Genomic DNA, 21,322 nt, shown 5'->3' with positions numbered 1-21,322 from the left:
CAAGGGCTGAAGCAGGAAAAGGAATGAAGAGACTAACCTCGACTGGTGGTGTATGAGGTCGAGGAGACTAACATCGTCATCACCATTGTTTCTCCCATAATGAAGAGATTATCGTATACCAATCGCTGCTTTATTTGCCGTCATCAGGATAGCGAGCATCGCATAGATCCTCCTTGATATCTGCTATTTATTTTTCTTTTAATGTATCTGTATGTACGCACATGTTTTATAAACGCATATAGAAGGCAAATTATAACGTGAACAGTGAGTCTGAACAAAATGCTTCAAATGCGTAGTTTTACAGAACATTAACTTATCACTAGAGTCTAGACAGAGTCAAGCTGTAGGATGAATCAAGTGCAAATCTTGCTAAGCAAACATTCTTGCTCTTCGTCTACTTGAATCCCTTGTTCCTCCAACCTCTTTCTCATATCCGGACAAGCTTCCCCTGCAGATAAATACGTCTTCATAAGAAGAGTGTAAGTTTCAGAATCGAGGGGACTCCATTTCGTCAAGGTTTTGCAGAATTCTTCTGCTCCATCAACATCTTTGGCTTCCTCAAAGTGAAGAAAGAACAAACGGATCAGCTCTGAGCTCCAAATCCAGTTCTTGTCTTGATCCAAAACCGCCGCTTCAAAATGCTTCAGAGCCAAATCTGCCTGATCGTTCTTCAACAGGTGCATCATCAAAAGCTGCCTAGCCTTTGAGAATTGACCTTTACATTTTTTCATGGCGCCATTGAACACAGCCTCAGCATCTTCGTACATGTTCTGCTTTAAGTAGCTGCTAATAGCAACATTTGCCATCCGCATATCGTAAGTCCAGCAAGTTGATTCCCACTCAGTAAAGATTCTCTTGACTCCATCAACGTCATTGAGTTTACTCAGTGCTTGGAGAATTATAAGATAGCTTGTATTGTTGACATTAGGGTGTCTTTTCTTTAACAAATCCCAGACACGATAAACCTCTTTCGCATTTGAAACTCCAGCATACAAGCTAATGAGGAAATGAAATGAATCACGCAAGTGAGGATTCATCTTGCTCTCCAGAGATTTCAGGGCCTCTTCAGCTTTATCATAGAGACCAACTTTAACGTAGATTGCTGCAAGATTAGCAAACGTATCCCACGAGGAAGAAGTCTCTTCACCTTCTGCTTTCATTTCTTCAAGAACCTTCTCTACTCCATCCAAATCCTTTAAACTTCCACAGCTCTGTATCCACATGGAGTAAGTGATGTCACAAGGTGTGATGTTCCTCTGTTTCATCGCAACAACCACTTCAGGTACCTTCTCGGGTTGATCTAGCCGCAAATACATGGCCATCAAGTTATTAAACGGCAAAGAATTACTCACATGATTGAGATCAACCATATTCTCAAAATGAGCCTTTGCTTTCTCTTCCTCCCTTTCCACACAGTAGCAGTTCAATAAGGATCCGTAAGTCGACTGATTCTTGGAAGAATCGTCTAAACTGTTAAAGTAGTTTTCAGCCGCCTCTAAGCCTTTAGTCTTTGCAATGAGATCCAAACGAATTGCGTGATCGCTACTAGAAAACGCAATTTCTTTTCTTTCCATCCACTCAAAGATCTAACACATAAAAACGATATAAATCAGAGTCCTTTCTATTGGGATGTTCAAATCAATTCCAAAGAGACGACAAACCTCGAGGGCGCGTTGAGGTTGACGAAACTTGCGAAGATCCTTTGCGTAGCGAATAAGCTCATGTTTTTTGACAGGTACACCTTCCATGACGAATTGATTTAGTGTTTCCTCCATTTTGCCTCCCCTCGTGCCGAGGCTTGAGAGTTTCTTGTATATCGAAGGATGCTTTTTCGCCTTCGTCGGAACAGAAGCAGAAGCAGAAGCAGAAGCCTCGACGCTAATCTCCGCCGGAACAGCAGCGAGCGTTGCACAGAACCTCCTCGCGAAGCGTGAAACGGAATTCATAATCGGATTTTGAATTTTCTCAGTGAATTAACAAAAAATCTCACTATCAGTCGAATCCAAGATTTTGCTAGGGTTTTGGTAACATAGAAACAAAAGACTTCGTGTCGTTTTCGTACTACTACTATAAACGGCGTGTAGTTTATTGTTGTTATTTGGGCCATTCTTGAAGAAAAACTTGCAAGGTTAGATAGAAATGGCTATCTTTCTCCAACTTCCTCTTCCTCCGACGAGGACTATCGTCTTCCCCAATTCATCTTCTACACAGTTAATCCTACGAAGTCCCAATTTCACGCGGCGTGTTCGTTGCTGCTGTATCTCTGAGCCCTCAGAGGTGATTCCAATTTTGCAAATTTTCAACTCACTTGGACCAAATTTTGTAACACAGACGCACATATTATAGATGTGTGATTTTCAATTTTGATGATTCTCAGGTTAAATCAGATGAAGGAGCTTCGAAATTGGAGTACAAGCCAGGACCTTTCGACGATTTCTTCATGCAATCGTTTCGGAACAAATTGGTCCAGGTGAGTTGTAAATTGGATCTGTTTGGTTTCTTCATGAGTTTTGAGTGTTTTGACATTAGTCTAATGTTATTTCTTCATGTTCAAGTATGTGTAATAATAGGAAGTCGGGTCGGATTCAGAGAAACCCGGCTACGTTGGACTTATTGAGTTGGTGAAGCTTCTCTTGTTGAAAGGTCGAACTAGGTCGGAGACTAGTGATGCTGCGGTATATTTCTCATCCAGAAACTATTTTTATAGATAATGTGTGTAGGCTAAAGTTCTGAGTTTTTGGTGCATGTGGAAAGCTTTGATCGAATATTCGAATGCATAACTTCTGTTAAACAGGTGCGAATACTGAAATCGTTGTTTCCTCCACTCATTTTAGAGCTCTACAAGCTTCTCATTGCTCCTATAGCACAAGGGAAATTAGCTGCTTTGATGGTTGGTGAGTTCTGTTGAATCTTCAATCCTCTTTGTCAGTTCAAAATTATCAAAATATTTGGGTAACAACTACATTTTGAATCATAGATAGATTAGGAAGGCACAAAGAAGCTTGAGTTTTTTTTCCCGGATTTGGTTTCCTATTATCTTCCTGACTATAGGATGCTTTGGCTTATTTGAATCCAGCGAGCTAATCGGTTTTTCTTCTTTCTTCTGTTTGATTTCCCCATTGTCAAGCGAGAGTTACTGTACTTACCTGTCAATGGTTAATGGGACCGTCTAAAGTAAATGTCATCGATCTTCCTAATGGAGAGTCTTGGGATAGCGGGGTAATGATCATACTGAACCTTGCATCTGTTTCATATGATTCGTTTTGTCAGTTGTTTTACTATCTTTTTGATAACGAAGAGGAGTTGGGATATAAGTAGGTTTTCGTCGAGAAATGTCAGTATCTAGAAGAAAGCAAGTGTGTAGGAGTATGCATTAACACATGCAAACTACCAACTCAGGTATTCTTCTGCAATTCAACTAAACCAATTTATAACTGTACTGAGTTGGTGTCTGTTCTAAACAAGACATTAATTTGAAGACTTAAGTCATGGTAGAATGGTAAAGCTTACAAGCTTTAGGTAATGTTCTTTGATTGATCCCTGAAATTGTGGAATTTGGAATATTTTTCAGACATTCTTTAAAGACTACATGGGAGTTCCTTTGGTGATGGAACCAAACTTCAAAGATTATAGTTGCCAGGTACATCTTTTTTTGGTCTAAGCCAGGTACATCTTACTTGCCCCTTCTCTAACAATTGACATATCAACTCTTAAATTGTGAGTAATCTTATCTGCCACTGGAAAAGAATCCAGGATTTGGTTAAATATACAAGATCATGGATTTACTTCATTTACTGTCAATTGGTTTTAATCAAAATAAACATGTTGAGTTCTTCGAATGCTCTTATTTTTATTAGCATCTTCTTTGTGCAGTTATTAACCCCATGTTTGAATACTCACTGAGTTTTTCTTTTGTCTTTCCATGTTTGAATCATAACAGTTTAAATTTGGAGTAGCTCCACCTGAGGATGATGGCAATGTTAATGAACCATGTTTTGAGACATGCTCAATCGCCCGCCGCCGGAAATTAAAGTCCAGGGAGTGTACTATGGCGTAAATCGTCGGTTTTTTTATGTCCATACTTGTGCAACTTGTGTATATCAACATTCTAGATTCGATTCTAGTGATTACGAAAGAAAACATAAATTTCTTTACTTAACAGTCAGTTTTGTATAATTTTGACAAGATAATATCTCTTCTACTATGCAAAACTATTTATAAGGTATTGTTCAAGTTCGTTTAATAATGATCTTCTATGGGACTGCGAAGATCACGATGGATGATAAATCTTTAAAGTCTATGGATCACTACATTGAGAATTGAAGTAACCCAACATATTAAGTTATTATCTATATTATCTATATATACATTTTTTGAGACATTATCATGATTTTTTGAAATAAATCATGAAGTTCACACTTATTTACAGATATGCCATTGATAATAAATATTTTTTAATTTTAACTTATAAAATGAAATTTAAAACCAAAATTTTGTGCAGAACAAAATTTCTAAAATATCTCCTTAATCAATCAAGGACTAACTACAATATCTCATTAAATATTTGTTTTGTAAAATTCCTAAATATTTCATAAAATATCTCCTTAATTCATTACAATATTTAATGCTAACAATAAGAATATATGTGCAAATCCCAAATTAATCTTTACGTCAATACATATTTGTTCATTTTATCTGCAAAAAAAAGGAAAAACAAAAAGAATTATCATATTTCATAACTTATTTCTGAATCATATGTAAACAATTCTAAAATTAAGATATTTTGAAGATAATGTATACTTGATTAGCAAGATTTTTGGTACTATATTTTTTTGCATTTTCGTTATTTGGATTTTGAAAAAAGTGCATGTTGTACTTAAGCAAAGAAGAAAAATAGTATTTGGATATCTAGCGAGATGAGTTTGGGTATTAATATATATTAAAAATTATTTTATTAATTATTAGTAAATCATCAGTTCTTTATTTTGTTAACATCATCGACGTTTGAATATTAGGTATATCTAATTAAGTTTATTAAATTACGATTATGTAAAATAAACAAACAGTACTACAACATACCTCATGTTATATTCTGAATTTAACAATTTAAACAAGTAAACCTAAATTTTTAAACCGGTAAACTTATATACCGCGGTGTACCAAAAACCTAGTATGTGTATATAAGTATATATATTCAGTAACTTTGAAAAAAATTAACAGAGAAGTCCGCTTGTGAAAAATATTTAATTGACAGTGACAGTGACACCGTGACGTTTTTTTTATAATATTTTTCTGGCTACCGTTAATGTTCGTTTCCCGTTAACGGCGTATTTTAGCCTGCGTGGACATATACGCTCAATCAAGTACGCCGCACGCTTCTCTTCTTTTTGTCGAGCATTCAAAAACCGAAACGATCTACAAAAATAAAAAAAATATTCAAAAAAATAAACATATTGGAATAAAGAATTAAAACTTTGTTTTTATTAATAAGAAAAAAAATTAAAAAGAAAAGAGAGAGAGAGAGAAGGAGGAGCTTCTTCTTCTTCTTCTACAGTACTAAAAGCGGAGTGAAGACGAAGAAATCTCCGCCAACGGAAAAGTTTTCCTGGGAGCTGAAATCGATGGTGACGATGGCGGATTCTCAATCTAGGGTTTCCGGAGCTCCGTTTATTTGTGTAAATATATCTCCCTTCTCCGATCCACCGTTGAAAACCCCCTGAAGAGGTTTTTTTTTTCCGGGTTTAAGGTCTTTTGCGTTTCGGTTTCTTCATCCGTTGTGAGTTTCTGTTCTAGCGGCGAGTTTTTATTTATAGATCTGAGGGTTTTCAAGCCAACGGAAAGTGTCGGTGATGGAGATTTTCTTACTCGCGAGCTCTTCTGGTAAATTTACTCTTCGTCTACTCTCTTTTTCAAGTGTAGTGATCTCGAAGATTATGAAATAATGAAATCGAAGAGGGACAAAAGTTAGTCTATGGGACCTAGTTACTTTGTTTTCTTTATTTGTTAGGTCACTCTGATTTTTGGTTAGTGAAAAAATGGAAATCAAATCACGATATGGAATTTAGAAATGTAGGTTTGAAACTGATTATGTTTATAGTTTCTAAATATGGTACATGATCTTTAGCTCTGGACCCATACGTTAGATTATCCAGGCTAAAAAAGGCAAAGTAGGTTTGATTTTGGACCATGCCCTTGCATCTTTTCATGACTATAGGTTTGTAGTGGGGATTCATTAGGTTGCTTAAAGACAGCTCTTGTTTTACTCCCAAGTAGTTGAATTTTTTTACCCATCACATGGATTAGCTTTAGGAGATTTCTTGTTTTACCTTATATCTTACTGTTTCTAATGATATGTCTATCTCAGGTTCGCAAAGAGATATCCTAATAATGGCGTTGAAATCGGTGGTTTTTGTATATTGTGTGGTTTCTCTCGTCAGTGTTCAGTTCGCTGCTGCTCTTTATGAAGGACTGCCGGTTTCACCAACTTTATCTCCTTCAACTTCACATGCTACCCCTGATCTTCCCCTACCAGCTCAATTTCCGCGGTTTCACAGAAAGTATTTCGCACCACAACAAGCAGAAACACCTCAGTATCCTCCCCCCTATAGTCGTTTGGTCGCCTCTGTTCACCCCCCTACCAGCTCACATTTCTCCAAACCGTCCGTGAAAAAGAATGCTCAGTCTCCCAGAGCCGGCTTGGTGGATATTTCCCCGGGACAATCTAGTAATAATGCACTTCCTGATGCCTTAACTCAGCCACCTTTGTCCCCCTCCATTTCAAGTAAGACGTTATCCAGATTCATAATTAAATAAACATTAGCCCTTTAATGGATAACATACGTTCTCTTCTCTCTTTAGTCATTTTAAATTGTCGTTTGAATAGCATAGTAGTTCAAAATTCATTGTGTGTATTTGTTTATCTTCCAGATTGTTGCAAACCAGATATGGTGCTTAAACGAAGAAGTATTGGTTGCCATTGCGTGTATCCTATAAAGCTGGACATCCTTCTCTTGAATGTTTCTGAAACTCCTAGTTGGAACATGTTCATGAACGAATTTGCTACCCAGCTTGGTCTCCTACCTCACCAAATCGAGCTGATCAACTTTTATGTGCTAAGCTTATCAAGGATGAACATATCAATGGATATCACCCCTCATTCTGGAATTAGTTTTTCAGCAAGTGAGGCATCAGCAATAAACGCTTCGCTTATCAGCCACAAGATTCATTTTAGCCCTTCTTTGGTGGGAGATTACAAACTTCTAAACCTTACTTGGTTTGAGGCCCCTGCACTTTCTCAAGGTAAACTACTTTTCTCCAATTGTATCAGGGCAAGAATACAATCGGCACATCAGTTCTGCACATTTGAGTTTACATCTGTGGTCACACTCAAGTATATCATAGCCGAAAGAAAGTAGACTGATAGAGTTTACTTTGTTAACAGTAGCATCTCCCAGTTCGATGCTTTTGCGAGTATATAACCGTGTTTCCTTACATTTTCATTAATATAAGCCTTAATATGTTTGCAGCACCGTCAGTGGCTTCTTCACCTCATAAAGCACCATCACAAGGATCCTCAGCGTCTACGTCAGTAAGATCTCCAGGGAAAAAGAGGCATCCAAATCTTATTCTTATCTTTGCTATAGCCTCTGGTGTGCTTATACTTGCTATAATCTCTGTGCTTGTTATTTGCTCCTGCGCACTCCGAGAAGATAAAGCTCCTGATCCTCACAAAGAAGATGGTATGTACCTCTTCTCATAACAAGGATTAAACCTTTTATGTTAGGGTGATCTCAGTTCGAAATACATGAATCATATCAGAAGATACACAGCATGTGAACAGCACATTGGAAAGTTAGCATAGATGTGGGGGAAAATATCAACTTTTCCGTTGGGTCTAAAGTTGTGTCGTTATTTTTCAACTCTAGATCTCTCATTTTGCCTTATGTAAAGGCCAATAGACCGTAGAAAATCAAACAAAAGGATCAGGAAGCATAGGGATACATAGATGATGAATGATTCATGTCGATGTTACCAGTGTGATTTATGTTACTTTCCTAAATCCTGGCAATTTGATTCTTGTTTTTTAGTAAAAACTTAATTGCATCTTCCTTCTTTCAGTAAAACCAAGGAACATGGACGCTAGTTCAGTAGGGGGATCTCTTCCTCACCCAGCAAGTACACGGTTTCTGTCATATGAAGAACTCAAGGAAGCAACTAGCAATTTTGAATCTGCTAGCATTCTAGGGGAAGGTGGGTTTGGCAAGGTTTACAGAGGCATCTTAGCCGATGGTACTGCTGTAGCAATTAAGAAGCTAACAAGTGGAGGGCCACAGGGCGATAAAGAATTTCAGGTGGAGATTGATATGCTAAGCCGTCTTCATCATCGTAATCTGGTGAAACTTGTGGGTTACTATAGCAGTCGAGATTCTTCTCAGCACCTACTTTGTTATGAGCTTGTTCCAAATGGCAGCCTCGAGGCTTGGCTCCATGGTAATAATTATACTCTTCGTTTCTCTTGCTACTTTAAGATCTGACATTACCAAAAGAAGTTATTGTATACTCACTGCTGCAGAAATTTATCTACAAGAGTGATTTATTTAAGTTGGTTTTTATGCTTCAGGGCCTCTCGGGCTGAACTGTCCTCTTGATTGGGACACCAGAATGAAGATTGCACTTGATGCTGCAAGAGGACTTGCTTACCTGCATGAAGACTCACAACCATCGGTTATACACAGAGATTTCAAAGCCTCTAATATACTCCTTGAGAACAACTTCAACGCCAAAGTCGCAGATTTTGGCCTAGCCAAACAAGCTCCTGAAGGCAAGGGTAATCACTTGTCTACCCGTGTTATGGGCACATTTGGGTGAGTTGCTCATCCCTCTCGAAATTTTTCATAAACACCATTAAGTTCTGCCTATTGAATCTAAAATCTGTTTTCAGGTACGTAGCGCCTGAATATGCAATGACGGGACACCTAGTCGTCAAGAGTGATGTTTATAGTTACGGTGTGGTTCTTCTTGAGTTGTTAACTGGTAGAAAACCTGTGGATATGTCTCAACCTTCAGGCCAAGAAAACCTCGTCACTTGGGTAAAAAAGAACTCCTCCAAATCCTTTCCAGGTTTTTGTATTTTCATTGGCCAAGTCTTGAGTGTAAAAATGTGATTGTGGATGCAGACAAGGCCAATTCTAAGGGACAAAGACCGGTTAGAAGAACTAGTCGATTCAAGACTGGAAGGAAAATACCCAAAAGAAGATTTCATAAGAGTCTGCACAATCGCAGCGGCTTGTGTTGCACCTGAAGCTAGCCAGAGACCAACGATGGGTGAAGTGGTTCAGTCACTTAAAATGGTTCAACGAGTTGTTGAATATCAAGACCCGGTTTTAAACACTTCAAATAAAGCTCGCCCTAACCGGAGACAATCATCAGCTACGTTCGAGTCAGAAGTAACGTCGTCAATGTTCTCTTCTGGTCCTTATTCTGGTCTAAGCGCATTTGATCATGAAAATATTACACGAACAACTGTTTTCTCAGAAGATCTTCACGAAGGCCGATGATAGAACTATGCTTTTTTTTTTTTTTTTTTTTTTGAGAAAATTTCGAGCAGAGAAGCTTTTGAGTTTGGGACATGATCATATAGCTCTTTGGATTTTGGGTTCTCCTTTCTTGGAGGATGAAATTTTGTAAATATATGTTTCTTATTTGGTTAATTAATTAAATGTTTACCACAAATCATCACATATGAATACTTTGCCGATTAAAAAAAACTAATCTAAATTATGATCTCGAATGGGTGGAATGACAATGTAAAACTTGGAGCTGGTTGGTGTATCATTTAGTTCGTTACTGTTACAATACTCATTTCAACTTGACATTTTAAGTGATTTGTGTAAAATTTATAAATTATATGTTAATATATTATTTAATCATGAATTTTTAAAAGTCCATTAAAATCTATTTTTACTGAACTGATGATTTAAAAATGTACTTTAAAATCTACTATTATTCAAAATAGTTTGTGGATTTGGATTTTAATAAGAGGGGTATTGAACTTATGTTTTAGAAGATTTTAAAGTATTTTTAAAATCACTTGTTATTCAATTGATGATTTAACAAAAAAAATCTTATGAAATCCTATGTTATTCAACTTGATATTTATGTAAAATCATTTAAAATATTTCACAATATCTTGTTATTCAATCAACCATTTATAAAACTCACATCAAATCTAGCTTTATTCAAAATATAATAACTTTACTAGAATAATGATTTCAAATTATTTTAAGAGATTTTTTTTTACCTTTTTAGTTGAAAAATATGACTACCAAAATCAGATCCCTACCGATGGAATTTTGAAGGATTTCATAAAAAAATATGCCATGACTTAATCAATTCCGACAAACCTGAAGCTACATTCTCCACCGGTGACAGCTCCTCAATAAATTCTGACAACAGCTCTAGCCAAAAGCCCCCGCCGATCACCAGCTACCTTCTCCACCGGTGAAGTCTCTGACGCTGATTTCAACCGCAAATACCTATTTGTTGGTAATCTAACCATCCTTCTTGAGTGAGCAACTTTTATCTCAGTCTCTTTTCCGACGAACCTGAAGCTACATTCGTCTCTTCCTGTGAATCAAACCACCACCATCTCTGTTTGGTAAGCTAGCTTCTCCCTCTTAATTTGAATCTTCCGTAATTGGTATTTAGAGTTCAGAAGCTGAAGGTGAATGCCTTAAAGAAGCAACCAACATCAACAAGTCTCTTTCAACATTGGGGTAAGAAAACTATGTTAGGAATTACTTATGATAGCCATCCACGACACAAACTCCAGCTCAAGTATGTCTTTCTTGGTTTTTTGGTTGTTGTTTCTCAGCATTTTCCCTCTATTCAGCAATATGATGGGGATAAATTGATTACATTACTGCTCCATCAGTTTGCTGCTGATGAGTTGAGTTTCAGATATAGTGAGGGTTCGAAAGGTGTGCTTTTACAGAAGTGGCTTCTTTTGAGAATGAATCCATTGCGAGTTTGGAGAAGCAAGAGATTGCTTTCAAATTTGTAACCAATGTTTCTAGATAACACCTTTAGGTTAGATCCATTGCTAGAGTCAATGTCTACGTTTCTCAAGGTAATGCTTTTTTTTTGTTGTATTCGTCAGGCCGTTACAACCAAACCATCGTTTTGGTCTCAACATTTGGCATGCTCTCATAAAGGTTGTTTTCATAATTTTGTTTTACAGTCAAGAAGGCAGGGCTGGAACACACAAGACCCACTTCTGAAAACTAGGGTCAATGCCAAACGGTTTGTGTATCAAACCGCAGCTCAAATAGAAATCGGTAGCCTTATGTCCCTTGAAACAGATGGAAAAAATTACTAATCTTGGACGCTCTTACATTGCTAACTAGGTTATATCCCGCGCATGCGCGAATTCTTATATATATAAGAAATTATATTAATTAATTTAATTTTATTTAATAATCATAAAGCAAACAAATCTAAATCTAAATGTCTTTAGGAAATTTACATTTTAATCTATAACTAATTTAAATATAATCACACATACATATCTTTTAATTTCCTTTGTTTTTTTATTATTTAATTTTGATAATAATTTTCATTAGTTTTTATGAGGATTTGAGGTTAAAGAAAATGATAAAATGAAAATTAACTATAATATTCAAATACATTACAATTGTCTCTCGATCTCTCTTTCAACTTTTGTTGTAAATTACTTGGGTTTATAATGATTTATAAAAACGTGGCAAGCGTGAAATGTTTTGTTTGTTATTACCTTTGTCCTCCATACTTTAAATATGTTAAATTATATCTTATACTCCAAGTTCCCACAACTTCCTTCAGTAGTACTTGCTAAATCATCTTCCTCATGGTGATTAACTGTGTGTTGGGCGAATATACTTAGTGTTTCATATTAGTTTTTTAATTTATATTGCTAGATTTAGTTATAATTGTTTCATCTTTGTAGTAAAAGCTAGATAGAAAATAGGATATTATATTGTTTTTTGTATAGAGAAATCCTTTTAAGTACATATTTGAATTAAATAAATATAGCTTAATGATGTTTATGTAATTATATGTTTAATCAGAAACTAAATATAATGATGAGTATTCTTAAAAAATGTATTACAATTTTGTTAGAGGTAAGAGAGAGATAAGAAAATTTGATTTGATATTTCATAATTATATTACAAAATTTTCTTTCCTTAGAAGCTAGAACATTACATATTTTTAAGAATCAAATAAATATATATGAATATGTAAGAAATAATCTAACATCTAAAGTAAAGAAAGAAGTACATAAAAGTAAGAAGAAATAAAATGGAGAACAATGTAAAACATATTATTAAACTCTTATTATCTTCATTGAGTTTTAAACCAATGCAAGAACATTAAAAACAAAGAAACAAAGAAAATATTTAGGATTTGAGATATGATGGAGGAGGATGTGAGAATGATTATTTATATGATAAGAAGTGATGAAAGTTACATTTTTCAAAAATTAAATTAGATGAGTCATAATTATAATTGCTAGGGTATTTAACTGAAGTGAATGGAGAAAACAAATAGTCAATTCACAATTTATGTAATTTCAGTTATAATTTAGTACTAAAGTGTATATTTAAAGTATGAATTAATGTATATGGTTAAATATGTTGTATTTTAGGTTTAATTAAAAATAAATATTATATGTTTAAGAAAATAACTACCAAATAGACCAGTAAGGAGAGAGTAAAATTAGAAAATATTATTTAATATAAAAATATAATCTTCATTGAGTTTTCAACCAATGCAAGAACATTTAAAACAAAAACAAAAAAACAAAAAAAAAAATATTTAGGATTTGAGATATGATGGAGGAGGATGAGAATGATTATTTATAGGATAAGTGATGGAAATTACATTTCTCAAAAATTAAATTAGAGGAGTTATAATTATAATTGCTAGGATAATTAACTGAAAGTGAATTGAGAAAACAAATAGTCAATTCACAATTATGTAATTTCTGTTACAATTTAGTATTAAAGTGTATATTTAAAGTATGAATTAATGTATATAATTAAATATGTTGTATTTTAGGTTTAATTAAAAATAAATATTATATGTTTAAGAAAATAAACACCAAATGGACCATTTAGGAGAGAATAACTGAAATTAGAAAGTATTATATAATATAAAATATATAAAATAATTAGGTAAGAAAATATTAAAAAGAGATCACAAAATAAATTTAAAAGAAAATTACATGACAATATGTCACATGTCACAAAAAAAAATGAAAATAACTTTATTTTAAAATTAGATGATAATAATCAAAAATATAAGAGTGTGTTTCTCATATTTTTAAATTAGAAATATGAAACAGAAAAAAAGAAAAATGCCAACAAAATACATGACTTATTTAATGTTTGCCAGAAAAAACACGAACTTTTTTCGTTGCTAGAAAAATACTTAAACTATTTTATAGGTGATAAAAAAATACATGAACTATCACGATTTTCCAATTTCCCACGTATCATTGTTATGATTTTTAACAATGTTAACGTAATCTTTTTACAAATGAAATATTGATTTAAGATTTCTGTTGTTGGTCAACAAAATACCATGGAAATGGAGGTGAAATTAATTAGGGTTTCCAGCGGTAATTGAATAGATAAGAGGGGAGGGTGGGGAAGAGAGAGAGGCGAGAAAGAGGAGAAGACAGAACTGTGAGGTTCCGTCGGTTTTGCTTTGGAAAGTCGAGATATTTTGGTGGCCCGTTAACCATTTATAGCCTAATAATAATTAGCTTAAACATAAGAGAAACCAAAAGATTCAGAGATGCTACTTGGCAGATAGATAAAATTTGCTTAGAGGATGTAAGCCTACTTTATTATATTAGATAGATACTGCTACTGCATAGGCCTGCTTCACATCCCTGTGGCGGCAAATGAAAGGCCTGCAAAGGTTTGTTTTTGTTCATCTCTCTGCTTTCTACACACATGGTATTACGCAACTTACGTACTCAAATATTACGATTCACAAAAACAAACCTACACATGTTTACTCATTTCATTAATCATTACTCTTTTAACTCAATTTTTTGTAATGGAACAGTTGTCCATGAAGGGGTCGAGGATGAATTGAGCTTTGGAGTCACATTTTTTTTTTTGTAAAATATTCTAAAATCTCTCAAAGTTTTAATAATAAAATCTCACAGAATCATAGTTCTATGTTTTCTAAAAAAATATAAAACTCTAAAAAATAATCAAACCTATTAAAAACTCACTCAAACCTTTCAAAACTCTAAAATATTGAAATCATACCAAATCCTTTAAATTCAAGTTCAATACCCTCTCTAAGTTATAGGGATTCTTGAGGATTTGAGATGATTTGTATAGTTAAAAATATAGAAATCCAAATTTCATGGTTTTATGTGTGATTTGAAAGAATTTTACCATAAATCATATCAACTTCCCTAAAATCATTAAAATCACTTAGGGGTGGTATGAAATGATTTTTTGAAGGATTTTATGGGATTTGAGAAATTTGAAATTTTAATGTTTTTAGGGAAGTTGATATGATGTATTGTAAAATTCTTTCAAATACCACATAAATTTGGATTTATGTATTTTTAACTAAATAAATCCTCTCAAATTTTCTAAAATCCATAAAAACCATTAGGGTGTATTCAATCTAATATTTCAAGTGATTTGAATTTTCATGAGATTTTAAATGATTTTGATGATTTTAGGGAAGTTGATATGATTTATTGTAAAATTCTTTTAAATCCAACCTAAAACCATGAGATTTGGATTTCAATATTTTTAACTAAACAAATCTTCTCAAATCCTCCATAATCCCTAAAAGTAATTAAAATTTAAATCCACAAACTGTTTTGAATACCAGTAGATTTTGAAGTAATTGTTTACCCCCACTAAATCCACAAACTGTTTTGAATACCAGTAGATTTTAAAGTAATTGTTTAAATCTATCATATATGAAATTTTGTATATATATGTTTCTTATTTAATTAATTAATTAAGTGTTTACCACAATCGTCAGATATGAATACCTCTTTCAAAAAAAAAAAAAAACTATCTAAATTATGATCTCGAATGTAAAACTTTGAGCTGGTTGATGTATCTCATTAGTTCGTTACCCTTATTATATAAATCATATGTAGAGAAGGTATATTAGACAAGAAGATCTATTATATATATATATTTTATTTTATGCATAAAATTAGAAACGTTTACTTTTTTTTTGGTGTCAGAGAAAAACGCTCAGAAACGCTCGTTTTCTGGGATTAAGCACGCGGAATGACATAGAAGGATCCAAGGGCTGCAACTTTCTCGTGCCAAACCCCTCAAGTATCTCACCTCCTTTTCGCGGATGATACTACTAAGCTAGATGTTACCCTTTAAGATACAAACATTATCACGAATATAGATTAATTGTCCCTTAAGCAAAGTTTCTAAAATCATCAGTCAAGATATAACTATTTTTTTTTTTTGGTTTTAAAAGGAAATATAATAATTAATATGCACACGTATAAGCACTATTCATAAACACGCGTGGCTTCCCTTGTATTGTAATTGTAACCCCCTTCCCAGTTCCACACTCCGTTCGTTCGTTCGTTCGTCCTTCTTAAGAGAGAGAGAGAGAGAGAGGGAGAGATTAGCGGAAAGCTCGAGGACGCATCAATGGTGAAGGAAGATAGCGACTCCTCCGAACGAATCGTAGTCAGATTTACCTTTTGAATCTCCTTTTTTTTTTTTTTTTTTTTTTTTGTGTTTCCATACTTACTTTGTTTGGAATTATATCTGATTTAGCTCGTATTCGCATGATCACTCACTCGCGTTTTTTTTTTCTTCATCTGATTGAATTGTTCGTGTGTATATCCGCTTGATTTTGTCAAATTATGATCGCTTCTCTCCACTTTTGTTTACTGTTTGAGTTGATGATGGACCTAATCTAGTGTTTGTTTTTCTTCCCTTGTTGATTTCGTTTTGAATGTTTAAACTTTTTTTGGGCTTCTAAATAGAAGTCACATGTAGATGACGATGACGATGATGATGATGGTGTTAGTCTCGAGGGTTTGGAGAACAGATTGAGTGAGCTTAAAAGGAAAATTCAAGGAGAGAGAGCTAGGTCTATTAAAGTAAGTGACCTTTCTATATACATGATGTTCTTTCTGATTTTTTTTTTTTTTTTCCAATTTATGAATTCATTTATTGGTTTTGATTATACTCATGGAAATGTAGGAGAAATTTGAGGCTAATAGAAAGAAAGTGGATGTCAATGTCACTCCTCTTTCGTCCGCTGCGTTGAACCGGGCTACCTCAGCAGGGGACAATGGAGATATCAATTTGTTTTCTTCCAGGATGGAGATTCCACTCTGCAAGTTGAATGGTTTTTCTCATGGGGTGGGAGATAGAGACTATGTTCCTACTAAGGATATTATCTCTGCAAGTGTTAAGCTTCCGATTGCTGAGAGGATACCCCCATACACTACCTGGATTTTTTTGGACAGGCATGCACTTTTCTTTCCCATTCTCGTCTATAGCTATCATCACATTGTTTTGAATGCAATTGTGGTTGTTTGTTTGTTTTTCTGAGTATAGTAGTTTCACAATGATCTCCTCATTGGATTGACAAATTCAGCAGAACAATAAACTAGGTCTTTAAATTCAGTTTCCGTATTATGTGATTCTTCTTTTTTCTCTCTGAAAAATGTAACATAAGAATGCAGAAATCAAAGAATGGCTGAAGATCAGTCTGTGGTTGGTCGACGACAAATCTACTATGAGCACCATGGTGGTGAGACACTAATATGCAGCGATAGTGAGGAAGAACCAGAACCTGAGGAGGAAAAACGCGAATATTCCGAGGGTGAAGACTCCGTTATATGGTTAGTTTTGCAGAGAATGGGAATCATGGACTGTCACATTCTTTACTGGGGAAAAATTGTGATACTAGTATACTTATCTTAATATTTGAGCAAAGAAGTACTTGGGTGGAATTTATTAATCAATGAATCGCATTTGTTCATGCTAAAGAAAGATGAAATCTGTCGTAGTTATATCAAATTTCATTCTTTAAAGAATTTTCTTTAGCAGTATGTTTGAAATTTATCTCACTATATATAAATTTCTTAATACCTTGAGTTGAATTGGCAGGTCGATTGGGCAGGAGTATGGCATGGGTGAGAAAGTGCAGGATGCTCTTTGCCAGTTTCTCAGCGTAGATGCTTCAGACATTCTGGTGTAGTTTTAGTCATCTTGTTCTTGTGGTTTAATTGATGTTCTTTTTCTGGTCTTTTTATTCTTCTTCACTAATGGTGTTTGACTTTCTTGTCTGCTGCAGGAAAGATACGATGAGCTCAAGTTGAAGAATGTGGAGAATGTTAAGGGCTTTTCTAATTCCGGATTCAAGCTGGGAATATCTCTAGAAAAGGGCCTTGGTGCTGCTCTAGATTCTTTTGATAATCTTTTCTGCCGCCGTTGCCTGGTACTTGGAATTTTTCTTTTGTGACAGAGATCATGTGTTACGAAGTATTTGTTGTTAATCATGTTTATCATTCTTTTGTTATTCTAACAGGTGTTTGACTGTCGTCTGCATGGATGTTCTCAGCCTTTGATTAGTGCTGTAAGCTTGAATCAGTCTTTATTTTGATTAGTATTGCTAATGTTTCAACATAACAGAGGACTATGGTTGACAGAGTGAAAAACAGCCTTATTGGTCTGATTATGAAGGTGATAGGATCCCCTGCAGCAAAAATTGTTACATCCAGGTATATCTCTCTATGTCTCTTTAAATACTCACAGAGACGAGTATATTCGTAGTTAAGGAAAAACAGTTTTCATTTTAGTGTGTTTTCTCAATAAACTTTATTTGAGCAGTGAGATCAGAATTGATGTGATTAGTATTCTGTACTAGGTTTGAGGTTTAGTATGTAAATGTTTGCTAGAGGAGTAATCTTTCATCATAGTTGTACGAGTGCATAGTCTTATTAATGTATGAGTTTCTGTTTGTTCAGGCGCTTGGATAATCATCATTTTTATGTTAATGGTTTTATCTGCAGGCGGTCAGAGAAGTACCAGGAGCAAGCAGTAATTTTGTATCTAACACCGAAGAGAAAGCTTCAGAAAAGGAAGGCAGCAAGGCTGTCTCTTCTGATGACCTTCATGATGCTACTGGTGGTGTCAATCTGCAAGTTGAAAAGAGAGATATTGATACCATGAATTTAGATTCATCCTCTGGTGTAGCCCATGGCCATGGAATTAGGGGAAAGCGTGAGGTCCCGAATCTCGAAGACTCCAATGATCTGTATAGTTCATCAAACAAGAAACAGAAGACCGCAGCCTCGGATACAAATATATCATTTGTCAATCCTTTCCCTAGCTTAGATCAGGCATTCGATAGCACAAAGAGTGATCAAGGTGGAACACTTGATACCAATAAAGTAGATAGAGACTCGGGAACTGATGCAAAAGTAGCTGAGCCTATACCAGACAATTTGGTCCATGATGGTGGTTCCTCGGTTTGTCAGCCAGACCATGTTAGTGGAAATGGAGCAATAACCATTGGAGAAAAGTCTGAGACAAGTCAACCATCTACAGAGTGGAAGCCTATTGAGAAGGATCTTTACTTGAAGGGAGTCGAAATCTTTGGGAGAAACAGGTAAACTGGATCTTGGTAAAATATTATCTTCAAACACTAAACATGTATTAACATCTAGTATGGTTGTTCATGCTGTTACAGCTGTCTTATTGCAAGAAACCTGCTTTCTGGCTTGAAGACATGCCTAGATGTGTCCAGTTACATGCGAGAAAACGAAGTTTCATGTTTTCGAAGATCTGGCACCCCAAATTTGCTGTTGGATGATGGCAGGACTGACCCAGGGAATGATGTAAGCTCTTGATTTTCCTAGGTTCTTTTTTCTTTTCAGTTTTTCTATAGTCTCTACCACTTTGCGTATTGGTGTATAGAAAGTTAGATTGCCAGACTGATAGGGTTAGAGATATAAACCGGCAGAATAAGTTCTGATCTGGAAAAGCCAATCTTTATACTTAATTTCCCTGAAACTGCATTGGGCAAGAGAAAAGGATAGTTGCCTACTCGTTGGCTTAAACAAGTGATTATCTTATTTGAGTTTTTTTTCGATACACTCATGCCATGTCTGTCTGAATCATCTTTTAGTTTATACTACTCTCTTATACTTTACTTGACAGGATGATGAGGTGCCTCCAAGGACAAGATTGTTCCGTAGAAAAGGCAAAACCCGAAAGCTGAAATACTCTACAAAGTCTGCTGGTCATCCATCTGTCTGGAAAAGAATAGCCGGTGGCAAAAACCAGTCCTGTAAACAATACACGCCGTGTGGATGCGTGTCAATGTGTGGAAAGGATTGCCCTTGTCTAACTAATGAAACTTGCTGCGAGAAATATTGCGGGTATGTAAACAAATCCAAGTCAAATGAAGTAATAGAGGATCTTCTTATACTAATCCCTTGATTTTAATTCAGGTGCTCAAAAAGCTGCAAGAATCGTTTCCGAGGATGTCATTGTGCCAAGAGTCAATGCAGAAGCAGGCAGTGTCCCTGCTTTGCTGCTGGCAGAGAATGCGATCCAGATGTTTGCAGAAATTGCTGGGTTAGGTAATCAGTTTAAATCCAGATCTCTTGATGTGAAATATAAATCGAATATCTACTATTTGATGAGTAATTTAAAAAGACTTTCTTATTTACTCTCAGTTGTGGAGATGGTTCTCTTGGTGAGGCACCAAGACGCGGAGAAGGGCAATGCGGAAACATGAGACTTCTTCTGAGGCAACAACAGAGGGTATAACGTCGTCATTAAATCATGGTACACAAAAAATGCATTCATTGTTAATAAATCTAATTTCTTTTGTACTATATTTACCAGATCCTATTGGGAAAGTCTGATGTTGCTGGATGGGGTGCTTTTCTAAAGGTAAATCATGTTAATCTCTTTTTCAGTAACTATTGTTTCATACATCTTCTCTTTATCTATAAGTAATCTAATCCTCATCTGATCATCAGAACTCGGTCAGCAAAAATGAATATCTCGGAGAATACACTGGCGAATTGATATCACACCGTGAGGCAGATAAGCGTGGGAAAATATATGACCGGGCAAATTCGTCCTTCCTCTTTGACTTGAATGATCAGGTGACTAAATCTCTTACCTTCTATCTGATATATTCCTCTTGGACTTCGTATGTATAAGTTTGTTTTCTATATCTGCAGTATGTCCTGGATGCTCAGCGCAAAGGAGACAAGTTGAAATTTGCCAATCACTCAGCAAAACCCAATTGCTACGCTAAGGTACCAAAAGCTCCTTGCTCATATCAGTTTTGGTATGAAAAACCACATGATCTTTTAGTAATTATACCTTCTCTTTTGATTCTAGTCACTTAAATTATTCAGAAGTTCCAGTTAGAATATTTACTAGGCGTAGGAAAAGACTAGTATCAATAATAAAGGGCCTAAAAATTAGAGGCGAGAGTAGCATTGTATACAAAGCTAAGCACGAATAGCACTAAAGAAAACAAATGATCAAAATCTAGCTTTGTAAATTATGGTCAAACGACAGTTGTGTCTACAATATTTGTAAATATATCATTCTTGATGTGGAAAGAGTTTTATTATGTATACAAGAAAAACTTAAGGGGTCTTTCTTTGTGTTGTAGGTAATGTTTGTGGCAGGAGATCACAGGGTGGGAATTTTTGCAAACGAACGGATAGAAGCAAGTGAGGAGCTTTTCTATGACTACAGATATGGACCAGACCAAGCACCAGCTTGGGCTCGCAAACCTGAAGGATCCAAGAAAGATGATTCAGCCATTACTCATCGAAGAGCCAGAAAGCACCAGTCTCATTGATGAATGCTGACTATGTAAAATAAGAGCCTCGTTTAAACTAAAAATATAGATCATGAGAGATGATATTGAAGCTGGAACTTTGACTTATATTTTAATTAGTGTTGAGATTTTTAATTTATCTTGATATAGGGGATAAAACAATTTATGTATGTATTATTATTTGGGTCAATAAGTAAAATTTTATTTGGTGGACAGGCCAATCAAAAACAATAGTGTTGTCTTTGGTTAATCAGAGCCCATTAATGATAATTATTTTTTTAGTTACTAATCACTGAACAGGAAATGTTTGAGTTGGAGTTTTTTTGCTTCTACACTCGGAGATGGAAGCTCTAATCTGGACTATGTCAGGATAGATTGTCAGGATAGATTGTCAAAATTTCTAAACAAATCACTCTGAATTCAAGTTTCCTAACGAGTG

At 35.0% G+C, this 21,322-nt stretch overlaps 4 protein-coding genes and 1 long non-coding RNA gene across 8 annotated transcripts; 4 read left to right on the top strand and 1 right to left on the bottom strand.

The window, feature by feature from the left end:
- Positions 1-224: 224 nt before the first annotated feature.
- Positions 225-2,057, bottom strand: LOC104707905 (pentatricopeptide repeat-containing protein At4g01990, mitochondrial). The gene is made up of 2 exons (XM_010424359.3): positions 1,662-2,057; positions 225-1,586 (listed from the first exon to the last, which is right to left on the bottom strand). The coding sequence occupies exons 1-2, from the start codon at positions 1,944-1,946 to the stop codon at positions 354-356; spliced, it is 1,518 nt and encodes a 505-aa protein (XP_010422661.2). The 5' UTR covers positions 1,947-2,057; the 3' UTR covers positions 225-353.
- LOC104707904 (beta-carotene isomerase D27, chloroplastic) lies at positions 2,018-4,225 on the top strand. 2 transcript variants are annotated; one of them, XM_010424356.3, is made up of 8 exons: positions 2,018-2,277; positions 2,378-2,470; positions 2,571-2,675; positions 2,795-2,894; positions 3,128-3,219; positions 3,319-3,399; positions 3,572-3,640; positions 3,941-4,225. In XM_010424356.3, exons 1-8 carry the CDS (start codon positions 2,140-2,142, stop codon positions 4,055-4,057), a joined length of 795 nt encoding a protein of 264 aa, XP_010422658.1. In that variant the 5' UTR covers positions 2,018-2,139; the 3' UTR covers positions 4,058-4,225. The 2 variants fall into 2 exon arrangements, with proteins under 2 accessions (XP_010422658.1, XP_010422660.1); XM_010424358.3 differs by having other exon boundaries at positions 3,572-3,666.
- Positions 4,226-5,365: 1,140 nt separating this feature from the next.
- LOC104707903 (receptor-like serine/threonine-protein kinase ALE2) lies at positions 5,366-9,732 on the top strand. Its single transcript, XM_010424355.3, has 8 exons — positions 5,366-5,880; positions 6,365-6,781; positions 6,928-7,299; positions 7,527-7,739; positions 8,119-8,490; positions 8,621-8,864; positions 8,942-9,089; positions 9,177-9,732. The coding sequence occupies exons 1-8, from the start codon at positions 5,850-5,852 to the stop codon at positions 9,555-9,557; spliced, it is 2,178 nt and encodes a 725-aa protein (XP_010422657.2). The 5' UTR covers positions 5,366-5,849; the 3' UTR covers positions 9,558-9,732.
- Positions 9,733-10,311: 579 nt separating this feature from the next.
- Positions 10,312-11,478, top strand: LOC147940420 (uncharacterized). The gene is made up of 3 exons (XR_015564702.1): positions 10,312-10,775; positions 10,874-11,128; positions 11,240-11,478. It is a non-coding gene; the product is annotated as an uncharacterized LOC147940420 (long non-coding RNA).
- A 3,716-nt stretch (positions 11,479-15,194) lies between these two features.
- On the top strand, positions 15,195-21,111 carry LOC104707901 (histone-lysine N-methyltransferase EZA1). 3 transcript variants are annotated; one of them, XM_010424352.3, is made up of 17 exons: positions 15,195-15,740; positions 16,043-16,159; positions 16,263-16,531; positions 16,751-16,909; positions 17,178-17,262; positions 17,365-17,508; positions 17,599-17,646; positions 17,720-17,791; positions 18,083-18,681; positions 18,763-18,910; positions 19,233-19,453; positions 19,526-19,657; positions 19,754-19,841; positions 19,926-19,973; positions 20,063-20,191; positions 20,270-20,347; positions 20,713-21,111. In XM_010424352.3, exons 1-17 carry the CDS (start codon positions 15,702-15,704, stop codon positions 20,902-20,904), a joined length of 2,568 nt encoding a protein of 855 aa, XP_010422654.1. In that variant the 5' UTR covers positions 15,195-15,701; the 3' UTR covers positions 20,905-21,111. The 3 variants fall into 3 exon arrangements, with proteins under 3 accessions (XP_010422654.1, XP_010422656.1, XP_019084204.1); XM_010424354.3 differs by having other exon boundaries at positions 15,335-15,737; XM_019228659.2 differs by having other exon boundaries at positions 15,451-15,740; positions 16,046-16,159.
- The last annotated feature ends 211 nt before the right edge of the window (positions 21,112-21,322 follow it).

This window comes from Camelina sativa, chromosome 8 (assembly GCF_030686135.1).
Source record: "Camelina sativa cultivar CO46 ecotype springtype chromosome 8, ASM3068613v1".
NCBI lineage: Eukaryota > Viridiplantae > Streptophyta > Magnoliopsida > Brassicales > Brassicaceae > Camelina > Camelina sativa.
Note: the sequence above shows the minus strand (reverse complement) of the source record. Positions and strands in the feature narration are given on the sequence as shown.

Excerpts from the sequence above, each read along its gene's own strand:
- LOC104707905 (XM_010424359.3), bottom strand. The coding sequence starts at position 1,946 with ATGAATTCCGTTTCACGCTTCGCGAGGAGGTTCTGTGCAACGCTCGCT. Across the intron at positions 1,587-1,661 it reads AACCTCAACGCGCCCTCGAG|ATCTTTGAGTGGATGGAAAG; the intron begins GTTTGTCGTCTC and ends TTTATGTGTTAG.
- LOC104707904 (XM_010424356.3), top strand. The coding sequence starts at position 2,140 with ATGGCTATCTTTCTCCAACTTCCTCTTCCTCCGACGAGGACTATCGTC. Across the intron at positions 2,676-2,794 it reads CGGAGACTAGTGATGCTGCG|GTGCGAATACTGAAATCGTT; the intron begins GTATATTTCTCA and ends TCTGTTAAACAG. Across the intron at positions 3,400-3,571 it reads CATGCAAACTACCAACTCAG|ACATTCTTTAAAGACTACAT; the intron begins GTATTCTTCTGC and ends AATATTTTTCAG.
- LOC104707903 (XM_010424355.3), top strand. The coding sequence starts at position 5,850 with ATGGAGATTTTCTTACTCGCGAGCTCTTCTG. Across the intron at positions 5,881-6,364 it reads CTTACTCGCGAGCTCTTCTG|GTTCGCAAAGAGATATCCTA; the intron begins GTAAATTTACTC and ends TGTCTATCTCAG. Across the intron at positions 6,782-6,927 it reads TTTGTCCCCCTCCATTTCAA|ATTGTTGCAAACCAGATATG; the intron begins GTAAGACGTTAT and ends TTTATCTTCCAG.
- LOC104707901 (XM_010424352.3), top strand. The coding sequence starts at position 15,702 with ATGGTGAAGGAAGATAGCGACTCCTCCGAACGAATCGTA. Across the intron at positions 18,911-19,232 it reads GGACTGACCCAGGGAATGAT|GATGATGAGGTGCCTCCAAG; the intron begins GTAAGCTCTTGA and ends TTTACTTGACAG. Across the intron at positions 19,974-20,062 it reads GATGGGGTGCTTTTCTAAAG|AACTCGGTCAGCAAAAATGA; the intron begins GTAAATCATGTT and ends TCTGATCATCAG.